At 40.2% G+C, this 23,275-nt stretch overlaps 1 protein-coding gene across 2 annotated transcripts in view; it reads right to left on the bottom strand.

Annotated features, from left to right (window-relative positions):
- Positions 1 to 23,275, bottom strand: part of SNAP25 (synaptosome associated protein 25) — an 82,419-nt gene that overhangs the window by 12,390 nt on the left and 46,754 nt on the right. Inside the window, exons 2-5 of one of the 2 annotated variants that reach the window (XM_045981339.1) lie at positions 16,080 to 16,215; positions 14,127 to 14,168; positions 8,134 to 8,182; positions 915 to 1,032 (exon numbers count right to left, since the gene is read on the bottom strand). In XM_045981339.1, the coding sequence (XP_045837295.1) occupies positions 915 to 1,032; positions 8,134 to 8,182; positions 14,127 to 14,168; positions 16,080 to 16,151 (281 nt within the window). In that variant the 5' untranslated portion in view covers positions 16,152 to 16,215. Of the gene's footprint in view, positions 1 to 914; positions 1,033 to 1,206; positions 1,325 to 8,133; positions 8,183 to 14,126; positions 14,169 to 16,079; positions 16,216 to 23,275 lie in introns of both variants that reach the window. The other variant, XM_045981340.1, reaches the window with a different exon arrangement.

The raw sequence follows: 23,275 nt of genomic DNA on the forward strand, positions 1-23,275 counted from the left end.
GGGAAGTGGGAGGGGTGAGGGAGGCTGGGTAACGGGTTTAATTTTCCAAATGCATGTTGGACAATCCACTCATGCATTTTTTTTTTCCACTGCTAGTCAAATAAGACTATCTTCCAGAACCCTCATTTTCAGGTTCCTTCTGTTGTAAACCTTTATAACCACATGTCACATTTCTGCTACATTCCAAAAAAGCGTTGCAGAACCTTGAGAACAGTTGAACGTTTTGTGATGTTCGTGCATGCAAAATCTACACATTTCAACATTTTGGTCAGTGCACGGGTAGATCTTCCAAGAGGAAGAATTTCAGACGGATGGGTCCAATTTGAGTAAGGCTTGAGCACCTCGAGGTGAAGGGCTCACGGCCTCTGGGCTGGGTGCAGCTGGGGAATCTACAGTCTAATCGCTGGGCAGATTTGGCAACTGGTGGGGCAATCTCTGTCATACTCTCTGTCTTACAGATGCTCGCTTAGGCCAAATTACCTGTCTCTTTTGCTTCTGGAAAAATCAAATCTTGAACATAGGTGTTTCTCAACTTCCAAACTTACCCCACAATCTTTTCTAGCTCTACAATTTTGGCTTTTGGGGTGGTGGGAAAAAAAAAAATTTCCTGGGTGCCTCTTTCTTGAGGCTCATCTCTGTCTCAAGGTACACTTTCTGGAAAATGTTGAAACGTTCGTCAATAAAAGTTGCTGACAGTGAAGCTTTCACTGTAGTATGCCTGATTTTTAATGCATCAACAGTAACTCCCACTAATATCATCTATGCTATGAGATGAATGCATTGGATACGGTATTGATCTGTTGTTCTGCATGCCACATGCTCATCCTGCCTTTGTGCTTGGCAGGAATGAGCTTGTCAAGGCTTGGAGATGGGCCTTGGGAAACCAAAGCTTCAGGCAGGCAGGCAGCACCTACTTGTTACAGGGACACACACAAAGCCCGCAGAATTTTCCTAGGTCCGTCAAATTCTTTTCTGCTTCTTTCATGTCCTTATTGATTTGGTCCATCCCTTCCTCAATGCGTTCCAGTTGTTCTGATTAAACACAAGTATTTTATCCCCACAGAATGAAGCAGATGGAAAAGGACAAAGAAAAAAAAGACAAAACTTCAGACATTCACTTTGACATTAAAAAAGAAAAAAATCAAAAGAAGGAAGAAAAGAAAGAAAACTGGACGCCACAGATTAGAGCTGGTACCCAGTACCTACTTGTTACAAGGACATATGAAAAGGCCACAGCATTTCCCTAAATCTTTTAAATTTTTCTCGGCCTCCTTCATGTCTTGGTTGATATGGTTCATGCCTTCTTCGACACGATCGAGTTGTTCTGGTTAGGACAAAGGGATGACAGTGTGGAATGAATTTTTTGGGGGTTTCCAACAGAACATGAGAAATGACTATGTGGAGCAGAATTTGAAAGAGAAAGATTTTACAATGCATGGTCCCAGAGGATGCATTGCTGGAACCTGCTGCCGCCCTACCAGGCACAGGTGGAAGGAAATGAACAAAAACGATGCTTGAAATAGTTTGCAATTCAGACATGATGGGATGGGGTACGTGGGCCTGTTGGATTCTGAGTGTCCAGGAAAACAGCACAACCTATTCACTTACTCAGACACCAGTGAAACCCAAGAGAAAGAAAAACATGGTGTTAATGTTTTAGGAATTCAAGATGTCATGTTACTAGAGAAGGTACCTGATTCAACTTTAAATATCTCTATCTTTTGGTTTTAAGCATCCTCCACCAGGAAAGGATAGCAAATAGATTCAATCTTCTTTGGGGAAAATGACAACAATTAAGGTGATAATTAGCAATGGGTACCAGATTTTTTTTTCCCCCTAGCGGTGGTCTGTTCCCTAGCCCAGGGACAGTTCTTGGTTTTGAATCCTTAAACTCAGAGACACTGTTTAAAAAAAAAAAAAAAAAGCAACATCAGCAGAGTCATGTCCCAAGCACTGGGACATTTAAATTCCTCTCCTCATCCTATGATTTATTTGCTGTGAAAGTTCTGGAAGGCATTCACTTCTCTGCTCCCCGATTTCCCAGGCTCTATAGTGGAGGAGGGGGGGATGTTAGATCCCAACCCCAGGCAGACAGCAGGGAGAACAAACACATGGGTGTCTGGAGGAGGGGGTGACAGGCTGGAACACAGAACAGTTACCGAGTCATCTCTTCCAGCAAAGCAGACCTGAGTGCATCTGAGACGTAGATCGATAGCCATAAAACCAGCTTATGCTTCTACGTTGCCACGGTTACGTTCACTAACTTGATTAATTTTTCAGAAGTTATGGCACCACATTGAGTAAATTACAAGTTCAATGAAGGGGTTTTTAGAATAGCTTTTAAGGCCCTTAAAGGAAAGCAGCAATGTGATGTGTTGGCTGTCAAGTTACAGAACCTAATTACACTTCCATCCCTCTTTTCATCTACATTTCTATGCACACCTGCCTGTGCCTCTGGGAATAAAGTCTTGATTGGAATAAAACTGATAAATCCATTTCCAGGCTAAGGGCAGACATAATCACTTAGAAGAATTTCACATTAAATTGTCCAGTGGATATTATCATTACAAACTAAGATAAGTTCCTTATTGACCCAAAATGGGGAGACTGTCCATTTGGAAAACAAGAGCCCACTGTGTTTCTCTCTAATGGGGCTAAAGAATAGAATCCAGCTTAGAGAATCAGCTACCAGTGCCGTGCTCTTCAAATGATGGATGAAGGCAAGATTTAAGTGTTTCTCCAGCATTGGATAGTGAGGGAGAAAAACAGTGTTGTGCCGGTGAACTTCTGCTGGGTAAGCATATGTCTAGTAATGTCTTTAAGAAAATCTTTAAAAGGACAAAATAAAATAAAATAAAAAGGATGGCAAGTCTTTACATTCCAGAAGATTTTGTGCCTTTATGAAGACTTCTTTCCAGTTCGCTTTAAAGAATGTAATAAATTAGCCTGAAGGTAAAATTAACTATTGACTAAGGGGATTGATAGAGAGAGAAGGAGCTCAACATCGTCAAAAGGAAGAACCATGTTAAGTACAGACCGAAATCCCAATGGAATAATTGCTAATATCTTCCTGGAGTGCTGGGTGGAGATGGGATTGAAGGAGCATCTGGACTCAGGGAAAACATGTTGCACTCCACTAACGACCACTGAAATACACAGAATATGGCATGGGAGCATATTCAGGCCTTTGTCCTTCCTGAGGAATTTTTCTGACAACATTTCAGGAGCACCACCCACTGTAGGCCCAGGGATTAGGAGGTAATAAAAATAAAATGTAATAAAATAAACACGTAAATTGATCCACACGTGCTGTGTTTCTGAACCAGTGAATTCAAATTAAAATATAAAAACAAACAAGCTGGTTGCAGTTGGAATTTCTGTGAGCTGGGTTCTATCACAGGTTGACAGACTATTAGGCAAAGATCATAGCTAAGAGAGGGATGCTGAAGCTCTTTCAGAAAACAATTCTATAGCTACCAATATTGGTTGAGTTTATCATTTTAACACAATTATGAGCCAAACTCTTAATTTAAAAACCATTGTGGTGCCATTTTGTCATTGGTATTCTAACTATTTATCTTTAGAGGATACCATGTTAGGTTTGTGGGTGTTTGGTATATTGAGACTTCATGGCTTTTCAGTGGAATTTTGTGAGGACATCTCTCAGGAAATGCTTGAAAATAACCAATATCTTCATTCCATCCTGGTGTGACCAGCAGCATCTCACTGGCTGATGCAATGTACTGTCCATAGCTGACCGCTCCTTACCTCCCTAGGGTGGTTTCTGGCTGTTTTCTGTCTATTCTTGGAGACTCAGGAGGACAATAATATTTTGAGTTAGGAGAGGCATTCCAGTATGATGACACTCTATGTTGAGGCAAGAGATTGTACTTTCTTTTGCCATGTTTGGATAACTGGTTATTTATGAGAGATCCACCAATGTGAGGATACTCAGGGATCTAAGTTTAGACATTTTTTTTCTACTAATCTTACTTAAGCAAGGCAACATGAGGCCCTTAGAGTCCCCAACCTGGTTAAAAAACAAACGTTAGAAGAGTAGCAAGATGTCAAAGTTATTGACCCAGTGTACAAGACCTCATGAGTATAGTCAGTTACCAGATGCCACCTACATGATTGCCATTATCCTTAGCATTGATGAACATTTGGAAATTCATTACCTAAATTTAAATAGTCACATGTGGCTAGTGGCTATCACACTGGACAGTGCAACTTCCGTCATTCGTAACAGATATTAGTGTGTAGACATTAACAAGAGGAATGTTTTCTCAAATGCTACCTTGTAGTGCCATGAACTTTTTAAGAAAGTCAGCAGGCACTCTGGAAGAGGACTTACTTTGCCCTTCCTCTGTCAGGCAGAGGTCAAAGATCTCACTGTTTAGCTTGGAGTAGATCCCATGGGATTTTCCCAAGGGCTGCATCTTCAGCATTGCAACAAACGCATAACCCAGTAAAGACAAAAAGGAACAAGAGATATGGAGATGAAAGATTAAATCATCCCACATTAGTGATAAGGTGGTTTCATGGTGATTTCACTTCGAAACAAGTTTTCTAGAAGGAATAAAAGTCCCAGGACTCAGTACATTTCCAGGGCCATCTGTCATGCTCAGTGCTCCTTGGTGTCTCCTGATACCTGGGTATAAAACAAGAATCCCATAAAGAATTTCTGAATGCAACCATTTAGCTGGACAACCTGGAATGGTTCTTTGGAAGGATGTCTGTTTCTTGAAACTCCTGTGCAGCTGCAGGAGAGAAGCAATCAACATTTTTGGTGCTGAGGCATAGACAAAATTAGGAGAGCATAACTGGAGAGAAATTTTTAAGCAACTAAACACAGCATATGCAGAATGAAAATGCATTTACCATGGCAATGAAGACAGTTGTTGACTGAGGCTCATCCATCATTTTAAAAGGTCCTAATCACCTTATAGTATAAATGGAACATGTACCACTTAAGACCAGGCAGAAGCCGCTCACTTTGTGGGTTTTTACAGTTGTGTGTTTTTTCTCAGTATCATTGTGATCACCATGAATCTGGTAAAACCAAGGCTAGCTTACGAAATACGTTTACTGAGGGATTCAGCATTTACTGTGGTGTGGCCACAAATGAAATGTTTTAGCTTAGAATATTAACTATCCTGTGGGGGAAATCTATTCTTCTGCTTCCTTTCTCAGAAAATAATATATAGATGTTCCTGAGAATCATTTGTGCTCAAGAATATATTTCTGTATAGAGATTCTGGCAAATTTTATCTTGAGATTCTCTTCATCAAAGTGCAATGAAATTTGCAACTCAATTTAAGCATCTTATTCACTTTCTCTCTTTTTCATTCCAGATTTGTATATATTATTTTCCAAGTCTTTATGTCAACACTTTATAGTATTGGGAAGAAAGCATTACTTCAAATCTTTCTCAGAACTTTCCTCCAATTACCCTTCTCCCTTTTCAATCCCTTTCACATGCAAATTAATAAGGTGGAACTCCTAATTATTTGAGTGTATATGTATCAGTTTAACTCTGGAAATGAGATACCACTCTCCTACATGGGCACCCGTGGGTTAATTTCTTAAAAATTATTTGCTACATCCAGAGTTTCAAAATCTGGGACATTGTTACATGGATCAAACCAGCAACTCTTACAACATAGCAAATTTATTTGGGGGGTTCTGAAGACTGCCACTGCTATTGTAATTCCTTCCAAACAAAACTACGTCACTAGGCTCAGTTATTTGTGTCTAAATTGTTAGCAGTTTGTATTTTAAAAATTGTGGGGAAGTGTTGGAGTTGATGTTCAATTATTTAAAAAAACTTTTTTCTCTTGATTTTTAAAAAAAATTTTTAAAAAATTTGGCATATATTTATGGACAAAGCTCAATACAAATAAATAATATAGAAACAAAAGTCTATATATGACAGCCATGATGATGTGCCCCTCAGATCTCCCTTTAAGAAGGAATTTGTAGGGACACCTGAGTGGCTCAGTTGGTTGGGCGGCTGCCTTCCGCTCAGGTCATGATCCCAGCGTCCTGGGATCAAGTCCCATATCGGGCTCCTTGCTCGGCAGGGAGCCTGCTTCTCCCTCTGCCTCTGCCTACCTTTCTGCCTACTTGTGGTCTCGCTCTCTCTCTCTCTCTCTCTGACAAATAAATAAATAAATAAAATCTTAAAAAAAAAAAAAAAGAAGGAATTTGTAGTTACCTCACATGTCCAGTTGCTACACCTAAGGGATCCACCAAAGTATTTTCATGGAGACCATGCTGTCACTGGGATGCTTCTAGACATGAGCTCAGCCATATGGCTCAACCATAGCCATGAGCACAATGGCATCACTACACCTGAGGCATTCCTTCCTACGGTGGGGCTGCTGCATTGGGTTTTCTTAGCCCCTGGGCTCCCTATTAGCCTGGCTGACATTTTCTCAGGGCAGGACTGGAGTCTGAGACTCTTCCTCCCAAATCCTCTCTGCTCTGCTCCTCTTAACAAGTTGTCAGACCTGCATCAGTCAACAGCTTTCCCCACCTACTCCTACTTCTCTTCCCTTAACCCATCACAGGCATCCATAAGAGATCTCATACACTTCTGACTCAGCATTTACTCCCAGAGGACCCCAAATGATACCTTTTTCCAGTTTCTCCCTGCCCTGCCCTCACTCATCAGAAGGTGGTAAAGATTTATCTCATTTAGTGTAATGGTTGAAGAATATTTCTTTTATGGCCAGTCCATAATTCATTTGGTTGGTCTCCCCACTGACAGATATTTAGGCTGTTTCCAGGTTTACACCCTTAAACATAATAGCTGTCAATGTATTTCTGCAGCATATAATTCCAGGAGTAGAGTGTCTTGGTTAAAGATGAGTGTACATCATAATTTGAAAATATTATCCAATCATTCTTCAAACATACATATCAGTCTAAAGTGCCTATCTGTACATTAAAGATCTCTGTTTTTCCAAAATACTCACAGCATTGGTGATTATCAATTTTAAAAATTTGTATCAGTCTGCTAAAGAGTGGCATCTCATTATTGTCAGTTGAAACATCGTTTCATTATACTGTTTATAAACTGATGATTATATCAATTTGCTTGTAGGTTGTTGCCCTTTTCTCTGATCATGTGCGAGGTCTCTCTGTATTTTAGGAAAATGCCTTATGTCTGTTATCTGTATGGCAATTCCCATGCCCCCACCCCATTTGAGGTGTCTTTATTTTTGAAGTTTGTTTGTGGTGTCCTATGTTGTGAATACATTTTACATTTTTATCTTTGACATTAAAAAATTTCTCATGACTCGTAAGAATTTTCTAATGTTTTCAAAAACATAAATAAAGAGAAAAAATTCTCAGCAATTTGCTTGTTATGATAAGAATTCAGAATAGAATCAGCTAGCTAACTTGTGGCTAGAATTAAATAAGCATCACCATACCACAAGATATATTGAGACAGAAAATATTATCCTTCTAGATTCCACTTAAGAGTACAAAGATGCTTTTCATGGGTTTTCTGATTTTTATTGCTTTTAGCATTTCCATAATAATTACAAAACAATTTAAATATTTTAAATGGTTCAATTCCCCATTTTCCAATGATCTCCCTCAGCTTATATCCTGTTGAAGATCTAAAAGGACCTAGTTTGGTTACTTAAGGAATCCTCATGATGACTTAGAAATCAAAACTGTCAGATACTGAATTAGGATGGTCACAAGAAATGGAAGTGATATATTATTCTCTTATTCTATCTAGGAATTACTATAAGAAAACTAAGTTTATGAGGAAAATTGGGGATAAGGAGGATCAGAGAATTCTCAAACTGTCCAAAATACTATCATTAAAAGAAAAAAAATGATTTTTGCCTTAAAAATTCTGTTACTTCAACATATTTAACAGGGAGAGTAGTGACATTCAATCAGTCATGAAGGCGTCAACATTCCCATACATCTACCAATCTTTTCAACAGAGAAAGAGAAAAAGCAAGATGGTGAAAACTCTAGTACCCTTATACTCATACTCGTATATGCATATAAATATGTTCAAAGGACTACCTGTGTATACACAAATCATTTTTTAAATGCACTTTATTCAGATGAGGAATTGTTCTTACTGAAGAAATCTCAACTTACCTCCTTGTTCATCCAACATAACCAAAGTCCTGATACCAGCATCTTTACTCTACATTCCAATAATGGTAGCAAAGTTGAATAAAGAGTTAGAGAGAGAAAAGAGAGAAAGAGAAATCAGTAAGGGGACAATTAGCCCTAGAAATGGAAAATGAAGAAGGACCAAAGGAAAAAGAGGGAAGAAATAGGGCAAGCATACTAAGGGTGGAGGAGGGACTCAGAGGAAGTGGTCATCTGTGGACTTGCCCTATCAGTGAATCTTAGGATAGATAAGGGGGATGTAGCTCAATTTCCATGGGGGTAGGGCTGGGGTTGGGGCTTGGCATGGAATTGGAACACAACTTAATATTATAGTGTGGTTTTATATTTGCAAAACAAAAATGCCTTGTAGTTTCTATAACACCAATTATAAAAAGCAAACCTTTCAAAATCTTCTAAACTAAATCTTGGCTGGCATGATGGATCAGGAAGTTTCCCTCAGTGAATTGGGACTAGATGCCCCACTGGTAAGTAAGAAACTTTGGGGGTGAGGTTTTTAGGTTCATCAAAAGAGATGACTGCCTCACAATGGTTGAGAAAAATACAGCCCCAAACGGAACTCACCCTCCCATTTTCCCTCTACAGGGAAAAGTTCTGTGAGATTTAGAAAACCAATGGACAGATGAGAAATAAAGGCTCTCTATTCTGAAATCTAAAATTCTGCACAATAATAGAGTATGAGAAAATAATTCACCCACAAGCTTTACTGCACTTCTTTCGTGCAGAAGTCTGGAAAAGGCAATCCTCATCTCACTGCACATGATCTAAACAAACCAAACACCACCTGAAATATTTGGTGATCGGAGTAGGATGTGGTGGGTAGGGGAAAAGATATTTGAATGGCTCAATCTTAAAAATCATTATTGCTGGGAACTCAAAGTAGTGAAGGAAAGATTTTTCATTTTATAGGGTGATTGTTAATAAGTATATTGCTAACAGTTTGGATTAATTGGTTTTTTGAGGAATACTCATGGTGGTCCCTAGAATAAACTTGAATGGAAGACATTTCTCATGGACCCATGTATTTTCCACTGACTTATTTTAAACTGAGAAAGAAAGAAAGAGATGTTAGTGGAAGTCCCCAGAAAGTTTTTGCTTTGTTTTGTTCTGTTTTGAAATTGTATTTTAACAACTCAGTAGGGCTTTTAAAATACAGAGCACTGAAAATGTTTTCTGTGAGTTTTATAAACTCACTATTTCAGAGAATGGTCCAGAAAGGAAAAACCAAATTTCCTCTGAATGCATTTTGATAGGCTTCAGTTAGTGAAGTTAGGAAGTCATTTGGAGAGCTTAGGTTGGCTTCCAGAGTCACCAACAGCACAAATTGTGGAGTCAGACTCTGCCCTGGGATCCTGGTGATTTCATTTCCTAGCTGTGGAACCTCAGGTAAATGTCTTAATTATTCAGTGCCTCAGTTCCCTCATTTGTAAGGTAGCAATAATAATAGTTAATACCTCATGAGTTGTCATGGGAATTAAATGAATTAGTATGTGGCACATGCTAGAATGGTGCCTGGCCTAGAGTTAGAATGACATAAGGTTTATAAAATAAATACCTTCAGAAAATGCATCTATAGCAGATATTTGGCAAATGAAAAATATCGTCATTACCTACTAAGGTCAGAAGCTTCCAGAACACTACTTCCCAAAACTTAATGTGCAGGCGAATCCCCTACACAGGAAACGTCTTGTTAAAATGTGGATCCTGATTCAGTAGGATTGAGATAGAGCCCGAGATTTTGATTTCTGAATAAGCTCTACCATCTAATGATATTGCTGGTGCTGGGATACCTCTGGAGCAGTAAGATTCCAGACCCCAGGACACGTTTCAAAATCTTTTCTTTACGTGTTCTGTAAATGCACATTTGTCTACACTGGCCTGTGTTTTAACCATTTCTGTGCCCAGACAGGAGCAGAAACAGCTCCCTCATTTCCCAGAGTACGTATAAGGACAAAACGAGCTACAGAATGTAAAGACTTCTAAAAGTTCAACTCCAGGGGAGGCTATGGTTCCAAAAAGCAATTAAGATAAAGGATTTAATTTGTATAAAATCTCGATCAGTTTGGAATGGGCTGCTGTGTTTGCGTTCTCAGATCCTTCTGCTTTTTGCAGAATTCTCAAAGTAAAAGGGAAATATGGTAGGAGTTGCTGGGGTTAGGGAAGTGTTATGCATAAGTTCACACTCTGGGATCAGGAACACCTGGGTTTTAATTTCCTCTCTGCCATTTGTAGCTGGGAGTCTCAAGCAAGTTCCTTAATCACTGTGTACTTCAATTTCCTCCTTGGTAAGACGGAGATCAGAACAGTAGTAAAAGGTGGCTACCTACAAGGGCTAAGTTAGGTTATAGATGTTTGATGAAGATAGCTCTCGGTATAGTTCCCAGCACATAGTAGGTTCTAGATAAATATTAGAACTTACATTCAACTCCACTGTGTTGCTGACAGTTTTTATCAAAATAACTGGATTGATCTTTGGGGAAACTAGAAATGTAAGGGAGGAGAAGGGCAGGGATGAGGACAGTATTTCAGGGAAGGCAGAATATTACTTTCTCTTATTCTTAAGTATTATGTTTTAATAGCTGGAAATGAGAGGAGGTGGTTCCATTTTTGTCTTAGCTTAATTGTTTGAGATTTTTAATTCTGTTTGAGATTGCTGGGAAAACTGCCACCTAAAAACCAGAGGATTGGTTTCATTTCTTTCTTTTTTCTTTTCATTTCTCTCTTTTTATTTTTCCTTCCTTGCAGATGAATCAAGACCATGTCTAGAACATTTTAAAGTCTTTCTTTTGTCATTCTGAGATGCTTTCCCCAAAGTCCAACACATCTGAAGTAAAACCAGGACTCTTCCGGCATTTCCTTAACTGAGACCAAAGACCCAAAGACCCCACATCTACCTATATGAACTACCCTGCTTCAATTTTCCAGTTTTAGTGTAAAGTCTGGCATAACAAAGGCATGGCTTTAGAATGCTTATTTTCTTCTCATTGCCAAGGTGCCTTAAAAGATGAGTTGGGATGAAAAGAAAATATGCTTAAAACATCCATGCAATGTTGAAGAACCTCAGTAACCACTACTCCGTGAAAGCTCTAGGTGGTGCTTCTGATCTGGCCTGCCCTCAAGCAGTGAGGCTTTCTGGAGTGACTTTTCATAGCCCAAGACATTCATGTGTAGACTTCATTCCCAGTATGTGGTTTCCACAAAGTCAACTTTTTTGCCTGGACCAAATATTCCCTTCTTGAGGAGACATTCATGACTCTGTTACCAGAATTAATTACATGCTCTAAAGACAGGCCTTGACTTTGGAGAGCTATTTTCATTCCTGTTTTCCTGCATGATACCAATTTATATCTTCCCTCCCGCCCCCAAAGGGAGGCCTTCCATACACGTTTGTTGAAGTGCAGCCATCAAAAGAGTCAATGGGCAACTCAAGCCTGGGAAGCAAGTACTATATGATTTCTAATCTTTTTGCCTATGTGTGGTATCCAGTTTTTCTGATCTTTCCCAACTAACTTCTGTAAAACTTTACATTATCCTTGAGATGCCAATAATGGCACCTATTAAAAAGCAAGTTTCTATACCTGCCACCCTATTACACCCTAATGTCTGTTGAGGGCTGGCACAAAGTCCTATACTGAGCTGAAAGTGGTGTTGTCTGCCTTAGGGAGACTCCACAAATTTAGTACACTTTCCCGTCTTTGAGACTAAATTTCAGTAAGAATTCAGCTTAATTCAAACTATATAGCACTGATATAGCACTTGGGATGCTGGGCAAGATCCTGTGCTCATATTTGCCAAATGATGTCTGCCCTTAATGAATATTTAATGCTGATTCCTTTAAAGAGAATTTCTTTTTTGATTGAAAAGCAGACAACCTTCTGAATAGCCAATGCCCTAGACCTAAGAGGCATTTGACCATCAATATAAAATAACCCAGGGGAAAGTAAAAGCAATCAACCTATGCTAATAATGCCTTGCTCATAAGTTCCTAAGGCTACAAGTTCTAATAGCGTCTTCTCATTTATGAGAGGTAGGAACTAGCTTCCACTTGTTTCACCCCTTGTTCTAAGATGCAACCTCATGCTTGATCAAGAAATCCTTCAGGAGAAACAAAAATGGATGATTCAAGTATCCTCCTTCAATCAATAGAGCTTTTGAGAGTTTCTCCTCCCCCAGAATAAGTTAGAATAAACACCGCTTACTCAAGACCGGTCAACAAAGAAGAGGCAAAAATGAAGTTCATTGGCCCAAAGACTCTGATGGATGAGGGACCAGTTCAAAGTAATGCATCCTAATGCATTTGCTCCCCACTTCCCACATTCTAAGCAGGGTTTCAACGCTGCACGGGTGGGCCAAACGGTGATAGTTCTGATATTTTAGAAATTAACTTCACGTGGGCACACACGTAAATGAAAATGAAAAATGAGGCTGGAGTCTATGGTTGAAGGTCATAAAGACGTATAACATAATTATGTCAGCTGACATGTGGGTTCCCTTCAGGTCAACGTGAGAACTCACGTGGGAATGTTAAGAAGATTTGCTCCTTTTGTTTGTTCTCATTATGGGCTAAGGGACAATAAGCCAACTCTGAAAGCCTCGCCAGCACTCAGATTTTGAATACCTGCTTCCTTCTTGGGGGTCCTCAAGTATTTCTGCATGAGTGTTCCCAGAATAGAGCAACAACATTTCTCTTCATTTAGAGAAGGAAAGCTGCTTTCTGTGCTGCCAAGGGCTGCTGTGTTGGCCTACCTTCCTGTGGGGGCCAATTTGTGCTACATGGCAGGCTCAAATACTCATTTTTTGTGATAACAGGTTTCATTAAGTGTACCTCCCACATTTCCCTGGTGTCCTGGGGAGCTCATGGTGCCCCCTTCTCCCCACTCCTCTTGTGGCAAGTCACGTTTAGCCAATATTTCATTTCTGGATATGAAGCTGAAGTTGCAGAAATAAAGGAAGATGTTGACTTCCCTCGCCTGAGGGACGGCCGAACTTCCTGTTAGCCTTATAACATTGATCTTTCTTTCCTTTCATGTCATTGCATAAGCAATTTACAGTAGCATGAGGCAAGTAGGCTCATTTAATCATTCTGCTTGAGAACATGCAAGATCTCTAAAAATGATAACCACACATGAATTGATAAGCAGTTTTAAAGCATAAATAATAGCATTTCACTGAATAAAAACTATTAGGCTTGTTTTATTCAGTTAAGATAAATATAGCCCATCCCATTCTTTTTCCACTTCATCTCTCCCAATGGGCAAGTTCAATTAATCCACTTATTCCTCCTAGTTGACTGCTGCTCTCCCCAATTGGAATGAGCAAGGTTTATTGTAAATGCCCTTTTGATTCCATTATTGCTATCTGCCCTATTTTACCCATTTAAAAGTAGTTTGGGATTCATTAACCATGCCTCGCAAATGGATGTTCAATCCAGAGTCGGGAATATAAAAGAGCTTCTATATTTGTGTTATGGCCTTGAAATTCCTTTTATCAAAGAATTTTCCTATTACTTCATGAATTTTAGTGCCTGACTCTCAATATTGCAATTTCTGAAAATGTTGTGTCTATGGGGATATATATTTTTAAAAGTCATATGTGTGGCTAAGTCAAAAGAATGTCAAGATTAGATGTGACTTAGAGGCATCAAAGTCATTACAATGAAGTTTTTATGTAAGTAATGACTTTATATTTGCTTAAAGTAATTCAATGTTCTATGATTTCCTAGGAGCATTTACTTGGAAATACCATCCTTCTCTACTTCCCAGACTATAAAGGTAGCCAGGGCTGGGAGGGAGAGGGGATTCTTTGATGGCTTCCTGACACCTCCTTCATTAATGTGAATTCCAGGTAGGCTATAATGGAATCAATGGGATCATGGCCTAGGAAAAGGTAGTAGGGTCTAGGAAAAGAATATGCCAGCAAAAGGGATTAGTTTATTTTGAAATATGGCCACTCCTTACCTCTTCAACCAGTTGCAGCATACGACGGGTGCTTTCCAGTGACTGAGATTAAAAAAAAAAAAAATTATGAATGCAGGAATCAGAGGTCTTGGAAAATCTAAACTACTCTCTTCACTTGAGAGACACAAAGGGTTGCTATCACATATTCTTTTAAAGTTTGTAACAGAACACATTTTCAATCTATTTCCTATCAGTCTTTCTACATAATAAGATTCCCTAAAGCAATTACATTAAAGCTGATCTTCTAAAATCAGAACCATATGATGAAGCTGATCTTGATATCAAAGACAAAGTAATCTGGAAAAGATAATTTTGCATGTGCAGGATGCATGAAAAATTATCTCAAATACTCAGAGGATTAATTTGGCCTCCTTGGACCAGGAATATTGAATTTTAAACACAAACATAATTTCTCATGAATTGAGATGAATCTAACATCAAGTTTCTTATAAAGCTCCTAGAAACACAATTGGAAGTTCTTATCAATACAAATTAAGCTGTCGCCTTAGGGTGAAAAAAAAATCAAGCATGTTTGAAATAACCAGCCTATAGGAGACAGCTACAATAATTATCTTCAGCCTTAGATAAGACAAAGTGAGATGGAAAGTCTGAAGTCAGCACTGGTCCCTCAGGCACATCATTGTCACTTTTTTCTCAGTTCCTTTGAAACTAACTACTAGACTCCAGAACGAGTGTGATTTCTCAAGGCTTTGCTTTAAGTGACAAACTTATTTTGGACAAGATTCTGCAGGAGCAGGAAGAATGTTAAGTTTCCTGGAACAGCTGTCAGGAGGCTGCTTGTTGAAATAAAATGGCTATAAGCATATAAGTATGCTGGTAAATGCTAAAATATATGAATATGAATATGTGAATATGAAACAGATATGAATATACATATATGTATAGTTGTTATTTAAACTTATTATTTTCCTGATAGAAGGGATGGAGAGCATAAAATTTATAGATAATACAATACACAAAGCCCTTTATTATACATTTCATGTAGCGAATTGATTCTCACAGAAAGCTTTTGTCAAGTTTTGCTGAACTCTTGTGTCTCTTGCTAAGCATGCAAAGAACAAGTGTAGTTCTGACATGAATGTTGGTTGATATTTTCATTTGCATTAATAAGTAAGAGAAAAGTGAGACAATGAAGAAATGTTGGGACTTTGCTAGTTTGTCAATGATGCAAGTGACTTCTTTGCTGAAGAGAAAAAAATTTTCAAATACCAGATTTCTCCATTTTTTGTGTTAATTAAAGAATAATGGCTAGAGACACGTGCACTTTGAAGTTCAATCTATGTTATTAATATTTTATCCACTTAAGTCTAGACAATCAACAAAACAGTAAATCAAATCCTGATTTGGAGCATTTGCAGATTCTTGTGCTATAAACATCCTTAACCTGTCTGATTTTTGACTACAGCATGGCATCCCTGAAGGTGAATTTGGGAAGATGCAGAGTAACACGCTGTTATATGGTATTCCTGCATTATAGGGTGTAACACAAGTCAAGAACTTTGAGAACATAGGTAATAGGGAAAGATTTAAAAACTGGTTGAGTTTTGAGTATTTATTGCCCTTGGTTTTTAATATAATCTACTTAATTATCAATTTGTATAAGTCAATTTTAACACCAGCTTGAAAGATTCTGGAAAATGTGACAATCAGCTCTCAGAATCAGGCCAGCTCCAGACAGCCAAAGACAGCTTTTCTTAGAGGATCTTGACTTCTCTAGATTTCTAGGAATTGGGAGTTTAGGCTAAGACATTAGTTATATGTAGGTTTATCCACCCATTCCTATCTGTAGAGGTGTCAGGTGTATAGAAAATCAAAGTCCTATTCCTCCGTTTTTAAAACTGAGATGTTAGTAGACATTTTCCACCTGAACCTGAATAAGACAAACTACTCAGCTCCCCATGCTTTGCTCCTTTCTCATGTCCCATTCCTCACCTCATCAGCCAGCTGGTCAGCCCGTCGCTGCATCTCCTCCAGCTCATTGCGCATGTCCGCGTCTTCGGCCATGGTAGTGGTGGGGGGGTGGCTGGGTCCTTGGGCTGGGGGTCAGTGATGGCTTTGGACACAGAAGCTAGAAAAAGCAGATTTGAACATGTGAGAGTTTATGAAAGTGTGTGTAGTATGTGCAAATAGGAGAGCTAAATAGCCTACACTCTGTCTCCATGACTCAGTCATCTTCTGAAAGACAGAAGCCATACTCACGGTTCAATAGAATTTTGCTATTTCTCTAAAAGGTGCATTAAAAATGCATACTTGCCAGCTTTACAATGGAGACAGATACCTGTCTATGTATGAAGCATTTTTAAGACACACCACCCAAGAGTTTGGAATGGTGGTGTCGAGGGTTGTGGTTCTGGGTTAGTATACTTTTTTTTTTTTTTAAGATTTTATTTATTATTTGACAGAGAGAGACACAATGAAAGAGGGAACACAAGCAGGAGGAGTGGGAGAAGAAGAAGCAGGCTCCCTGCCCAGCAGGGAGCCTGATGCAGGGCTCGATCCCAGGACCCTGGGATCATAACCTGAGCCAAAGGCAGATGCCTAATGACTGAGCCACCCAGGTGCCCCTGGCTTAGTATACTTTTAACCTCACATTTATGTTCTATTTTTATTTATTTTTAAGACCTTTATTGAGGTATGATTGACATATAATAAATCCCACATATTTGAAGTGCATAGTTTGAAAAATTTTGACATATGTACACACACAGGAAACCATGACCACAATTAGGAAAACATATTCATCACCCCCAAAGTTTTTACATACTCTTTGTAATCCTACACACCCACTCATCCCATCTCATCTTACCCCTGTGTTGAGACTACTGCTTATCTGCTTTCTGTTACTATAAATTAGTTTGCATTTCCTAGAATTTTATATAACTGGATGATACAGTCTCTACATTTTTTCTTTTTTTACTTAGCATAATGATTTTGAGATTTATTATTTTGTAGCATGTATTAATAGTTTGTTCCTTTTTGATGTTGAGTCGTACTTTTTAGAAGCATTTAGATTGTAGGGGCTAAGGGCAGGCCCTAAGGGCCTACAAGAATTTAGATAGAGAAGAGAACTTCCTCCAGGAAAGGAACAATCACCATAGATAACTACAGTACAACAAGAATTTGGGATGGTAGACATAGAAGGATTTAGCAAAGTCTGATTATTACAATTCCTCCCTATGTCCCATTGTTTCTCTATGGCCCAGCAAATATTTGTTTACCAACCATTTACTCTTTTTTAATCTTCCTGTGAATTTTTTTCCTTTCCTTTGAAGTTCCAGACTCCTACCCTCTTCTCCTTAGTTCAGGATGACATATATACCTCATTTTGTCTGACTGCCTTTGGCATTCATATCTATGTGGATTCCCCATTTACATATAATTAAATTTGATTTTTCTCCTGTTAATCTGTCTCATGTCAGTTTAAGTCTAAGACCTGCTAAAAGAATCTTGAAGGATAGAGGTAAATTTTCCCTCCCCAGCAAGGGAGTTAAAAAGGCAGAAAATTTTTAGTCTCCTTCAGTTGTTATCAGAGGTTGCCAAGAGGGCTTATGTGAGTATGCATAGCTATTTTTCCAGAAAGGGATGGATTCTTGTCCCTGAAATGTGACCGGCCCTTTCTTGGTTATACACCTGAAATCCTATATGATGCAAATTACAGGTAGCTCCCTCCGGAGCCAACCAGCCTCGTTCCCCTCTTCCTTTTTCCTTTCTTTCTTTCTCCTGTCTTCCCTTTTTCTCAAATATTTATTGAGTATTTTTAAGATGCCAGGGCAGTGTTAGGCACTAAGGATACAGTGATGAATAAGACAGGTAAATTCACTGTTGTCATGGAGCAACAGCTTAATTAGGAATTTGGGAGTCAAATAAGGAAATTAAATTATTCAGTGTGAAGCCAATTTTTTGGGTCACACCATACCTGCCTGTGGGTCACAGCAGGCCTCTCTGAGGAAGTCATGTCCCCAGGAAAGGCCGTCAGAGGTAACAGGATAAAGAGCCCAAGGAAGGGTTTGAGATGATAAATATTTGATACACTAAAACCTCTGTGAGTAGCACAACTGTAGAAGACCTGGGCGCTTGCTTTGTGGCTGAGATAGTCAAGTGGGCACTGCAATTTTCCCTCCCTCTTCCATGGTAGTGCATGGTCATAGGGAAATAGCTGCCCAGTTGGGAATTACATTTCCAGTTCTCCCTGCATGGAGGTGGTGTCGTTGGTAGAGATGGCTCATGAGTTACAGTGGAAATGATGTGCATCCCTGCCAGGCTAAGGCCGTTCAGAAGCAGGCATTCTTTCTGTGTCCTCTCTTTCCCGCTCTGCCAAAAAAAGCCAGAGCCCTAGAGGATGGCCAGGCCATGAGACAGCAAGAACTTGGGCCCTTGGAAGCCCTGCAAGGAGGCAAGTTGAGAGTTAACCACAAAGACCTGAACCTTCATATGAAAGGACAGTGCACTTCTACTGTACTGCTCTACTGAAAAGGTGAGCACTTTGTTTTGTTATAGCAGTGGGTGTACAATAACAAAGGCAGGCCAGAAGAAACGTAGAATGGAATAAAAATACTGCACAGGAGCATGAATTCCCAACCGAAAAACATATCTGTGTTCCTCAATTGAAAATTGAAGATGGGAAAGGAACTTAGATTGAGAGCCTTGGAGCAATATCATGTTTAATTATTATTCGTTTTTTAAAGACTTTATTTATTCATTTGAGAGAAAGAGAGAGCACGAGAGAGCATGGGCAGGGGAGAGGAGCAGAGGGAGAAGGAGAAGAAGACTCCCCACGGGAGCAGGGAGCCTGATGTGGGGCTCGATCCCAGGATCCCTGGATCATGACCTGACCCGAAGGCAGATGCTTAACTGACTGAGCCCCCCAGGTGCCCCCATGTTTAGTTATTATTCTAATAATTATTGTTATCATTACTTGTAGGAGAAGTTTTTTTTTTTTCTTCAAAAATAAAATGAAAAGTCTTCATCAAAAATAATCAGGTTCTCAGAGTCAGGCCCTCAATGAACTCATCTCCTAGGTCCGCTGCTATACTGCTTTCTCAACAGTTCAGGTTAAAGTCCTCTGGGATTTTAATTTGGCACATATTATTAGACTCTTCCACATGTATTACTCTTATGAAGTAACTCAGACTATTCAGGGTTCCTCAATAGGAGGAGTCCTAGAGTGAACCTTCTTTGGAGATAATAGATTTCACAGTTCTTTTGTACCCAGTGGTTCTTGGGCAAAGTGACAAATGTGGAATCACAGTAAAAAAAAGAAGGGAAAAGCTTCAGAACTACCTTCTACTTACCAGCATTTAAAAAAAAAAAAAGGTAGTAAGCTTCTATTAGGTTAGTTCTCTGTGCAGCCATTTAAAATGTCGGCAGAGCATCATACCATGAGCCTGCTGATTTTTATTTTTATTTTTTTAAAGATTTTTATTTATTTATTTGACAGAGAGAGAGAGACAGCAAGAGATGGAACACAAGCAAGGGGAGCTGGAGAGGGAGAAGCGGGCTTCCCGCTGGAGTCCCACATGGGACTCCATCCCATGACCCTGAGATCATGACCTGAGCTGAAATCAAGAGTGTGATACTTAACCAACTGAGCCACCCAGGTGTCCTGAGCCAGGTAATTTTTGAACAAGTTCTGGCCACCATAATATGTACTCATGATACAGAGCTTTATATGCTTTGTGTTTTACTTAAATACAGGTCTGCACTTTGGAAATTAGGGATCTAGAAAGCAGAAACTGGAAGGAACTTACATTAAGCCACTTCTGAACCTTGAGCTAGGCAGAAACAAAATTCCTGTGTTCCTCTGGGTGGCTGGGATCTACCCCTCAGAATAAATGGTGCATCCACGGAAATGTGGAGTAGATTGTGAGCCCCAGTTTAGTGGAGTGGACAAGAGCTTGCATAGATGGTTGACTCTGGCACTAGGTTGCTGGCTCACTCTGGGTAAGTTTATCACCATCTCTGAGCCTCAGTTTTTTTCAACACAGAACATAATCCTAGTGTCATAGGCTTTCTGAGAGGAATATATTATATATTTTTTACTTTTATTTGAAAAAAATTTTCCCCCTTGGGGAGAGACTTTTATTTTTTAATTTTTATTTTTTATTAACATATAATGTATTATTTGCTTCAAGGGTACAGATCTGTGAATCGTCAGACTTACACAATTCACAAAACTTACCATAGCACATCCCCTCCCCAATGTCCATAACCCAGCCACCCTATCCCTCCCACCCCACTTACCTCCAGCAACCCTCAGTTTGTTTCCTGAGATTAAGAGTCTCTTAATCTCCCTCCCCGGTTTGCCTCCCTCCCCGGTCCCATCTTGTTTCATTTTTTCCCCTTCCTTCCCCCCCATGACCCCCTGCCCTGCCTCTCAAATCCTTCATATCAGAGAGATCATATGATAATTGTCTTTAATTGACTTATTTTGCTTAGCATAATACCCTTTAGTTCCATCCATGTCATTGTAAATGGCAAGGTTTTGGGTTTTTGATGGCTGCATAGTATTCCATTGTATATATATACCACATTTTATTATCCATTTATCCGTTGATGGACATCTAGGAAGGAACCTAGATCCTTTCCATAGTTTGACTATTGTGGACATGGCTGCTATAAACATTTGGGTGCACGTGACCCTTCAGATCACTACACTTTTATCTTTAGGGTAAATACCCAGCAGTGTGACTGCTGGGTCATAGGGTAGCTCTATTTTCTTCTTTTGGAGGAACCTCCACACTGTTTTCCAGAGTGGCTGCACCAGCTTGCAGTCCCACCAACGGTGTAGGAGAGATGAGGGGAATATATTATAGAAAGTTCTGAACGACCTTGTTCATAACGACCTGGGGGCTTCATATTCGGAAAGCCTTGCTTGTTTGGGATAAGCCTATACCCTTTTGCAAAGAGTGGAGGGAATCCAGTATTCGTTAACTAGCTTTCCTTTCTAACTGCTGGCCAGGAGGCACGTTGCTGTGGTGCTAAGCCCTGCAGCAGCCTGAAACCAGGGAAACCAGCAGAGTGCCCAAGCCTGCAGTGCTGAAGCAACACCTCTCACAGGATTGCCATGTGGAGACAAATAAAAGCATCTTCTCTCCCTGTTCTCTATCTTTGTATTTTGCTGCTGGGTTCCTTGGGGGATCATCTTCGTTCACTCTAAGCAAGCAACTGACCTTTCCTCCTAATAAGTTAGTTTATTAGAAGGCGGGTCCTGTTTTTTTCCAAACTAGAGTATGATTGCTAGTTCTCTCTTCCAGGTCTATTTCCCGATGGTGCTCTCTCTTGCTCTCCCTTTCTCTCTCTCTCTCTCTCTCTCTCTCTCACACACACACACACACACACACACACACTCAGGTCTCATGGGTTTCCTTGGCAATTTCCTCCCAAAGTTGCTATTCTCAACCCCTGAAAAACAGCTGTAGGGCCCTCCCCACTCCCCACCATGCCCCAGCTTCAAGTTGACAGCGGCTGACAAGGATCTGGCTGATGGGCTGTTGGTGTGATGGCAGAGAAGCCATGTGATGGATATCTTTTTTTTTAATATTTTATTTATGTATTTGACAGAGAGAGAGGTCACAAGTAGGCAGAGAGAGAGGGAGAAACAGGCTCCCCACTGAGCAGAGAGCCCGATGCGGAGCCCAATGCGGGGCTCGATCCCAGGACCCTGAGATCATGACCTGAGCCGAAGGCAGAGGCTTAAACCACTGAGCCACCCAGGTGCCCCGGTGGATATCTTTGTTGTCAGCCCTTCCATGGTCTCCCCAGGATCTCCCGCACCTTAATCCTGCTCTAAGATGTGAGGGATGTCTGATCTGGGAGGAGGGCCAATGCACATAACGATCTCAAGTGCACAGCATTTTCAAGCTGAAAAAGCAGCATCCACACCTCTGAAAAGACTAGGGGGAGAGCAGGCATGGGGTATGTCTCCAAATCCTCTGTTGGGATACGTAATGCTAGTGTTTGATAAATTTGCCCCACAAGCCCCAAACCCAGGCACACTAACCTTCTAAGAGACAGCACCTGAAGAGGCCTACTGATGTTGATGAACCCCAATCAGATCAGCTGAAAAGATGGTCCTAGTGAAATGGCTTTTAGTGTCCAGGTGGCATAGCACAGTCACTCATATTATTAGCACATGGAACCTTCATCGTGCGTGTCGCTTGAGCTAATGGTGTGGTCCAGGCCAACAAAGCCTGCTGCTCAGTTAAATGAATTAGGAGCAGAGCCACTCCAAACTATTCTCTGGGCCTCTGCTATAAGATAATCTCCCATTCTATTAAGGGTCCAACAGTATCCTATTATCTCAAACCACCAGTGTTTAGTAAAGGATCTGGCCCCTAGTAGGTGTTTAATTCATGTTACTTGATTCATTGAGTGAATGAACGCCCTGTTCTGATGCACCTCCCCCACCGCCACAGAGGTGGCATTTAATGTTCCCAAGTCAGCAGTTTTCCAGGTGTGGTCTAAGGCAGTGCTTCTAAAACTTCAGCGGGCTTCAGAGTCTCTCAAACCTGGTTAAAACGGACTGCTAGGTCCCATGCTCAGAGATTTTGAATCACTTGGTCTGAGATGGGTTCCCAGATTCTGCATTCCCAACAAGTCCCAGGCGATGCTGCTGTCACTGGCCCCCAGAGAGCACTTCTGCACAGCTCTGATATCTAGGACCCTATCTTCTGGAGTGTTAGTGAGTGTCACTGGGTGAGTGGGGAGCGGGCAGGTTCTGCAGGTACCCAGACTCTGGGGAGACCAGAGGCTCAACCAGGGACTTCAGGGAATTATGGCCAAATCCAGTTCACTGCTTATTTTTGTACTGGCTGTATGCAAGGACGATTTTATATTTTAAATGGTTAAAAAGACTCAAAGAAGCATAACTTATACATGTAAAAAGAGTATGAAATTCAAGTTTTAGGGCACCTGGGTGGCTCAAATGGTTAAGCGTCTGTCTTTGGCTCAGGTCATGATCCCGGGGTCCTGGGATCGAGTCTCGCATCAGGCTGCCTGCTCAGTGGGGAGCCTGCTTCTCCCTATACCTCTCTCTCTCTGTCCCTCTCTTCAATAAATAAATAAAATCTTTTAATTTTTTAAAAGATTTTATTTATTTGAAAGAGAGAGACGTGAAAGAAGGAACACAA

The sequence above is a fragment of the Meles meles genome, chromosome 16 (assembly GCF_922984935.1).
Source record: "Meles meles chromosome 16, mMelMel3.1 paternal haplotype, whole genome shotgun sequence".
Classification (NCBI taxonomy): Eukaryota; Metazoa; Chordata; class Mammalia; order Carnivora; family Mustelidae; genus Meles; species Meles meles.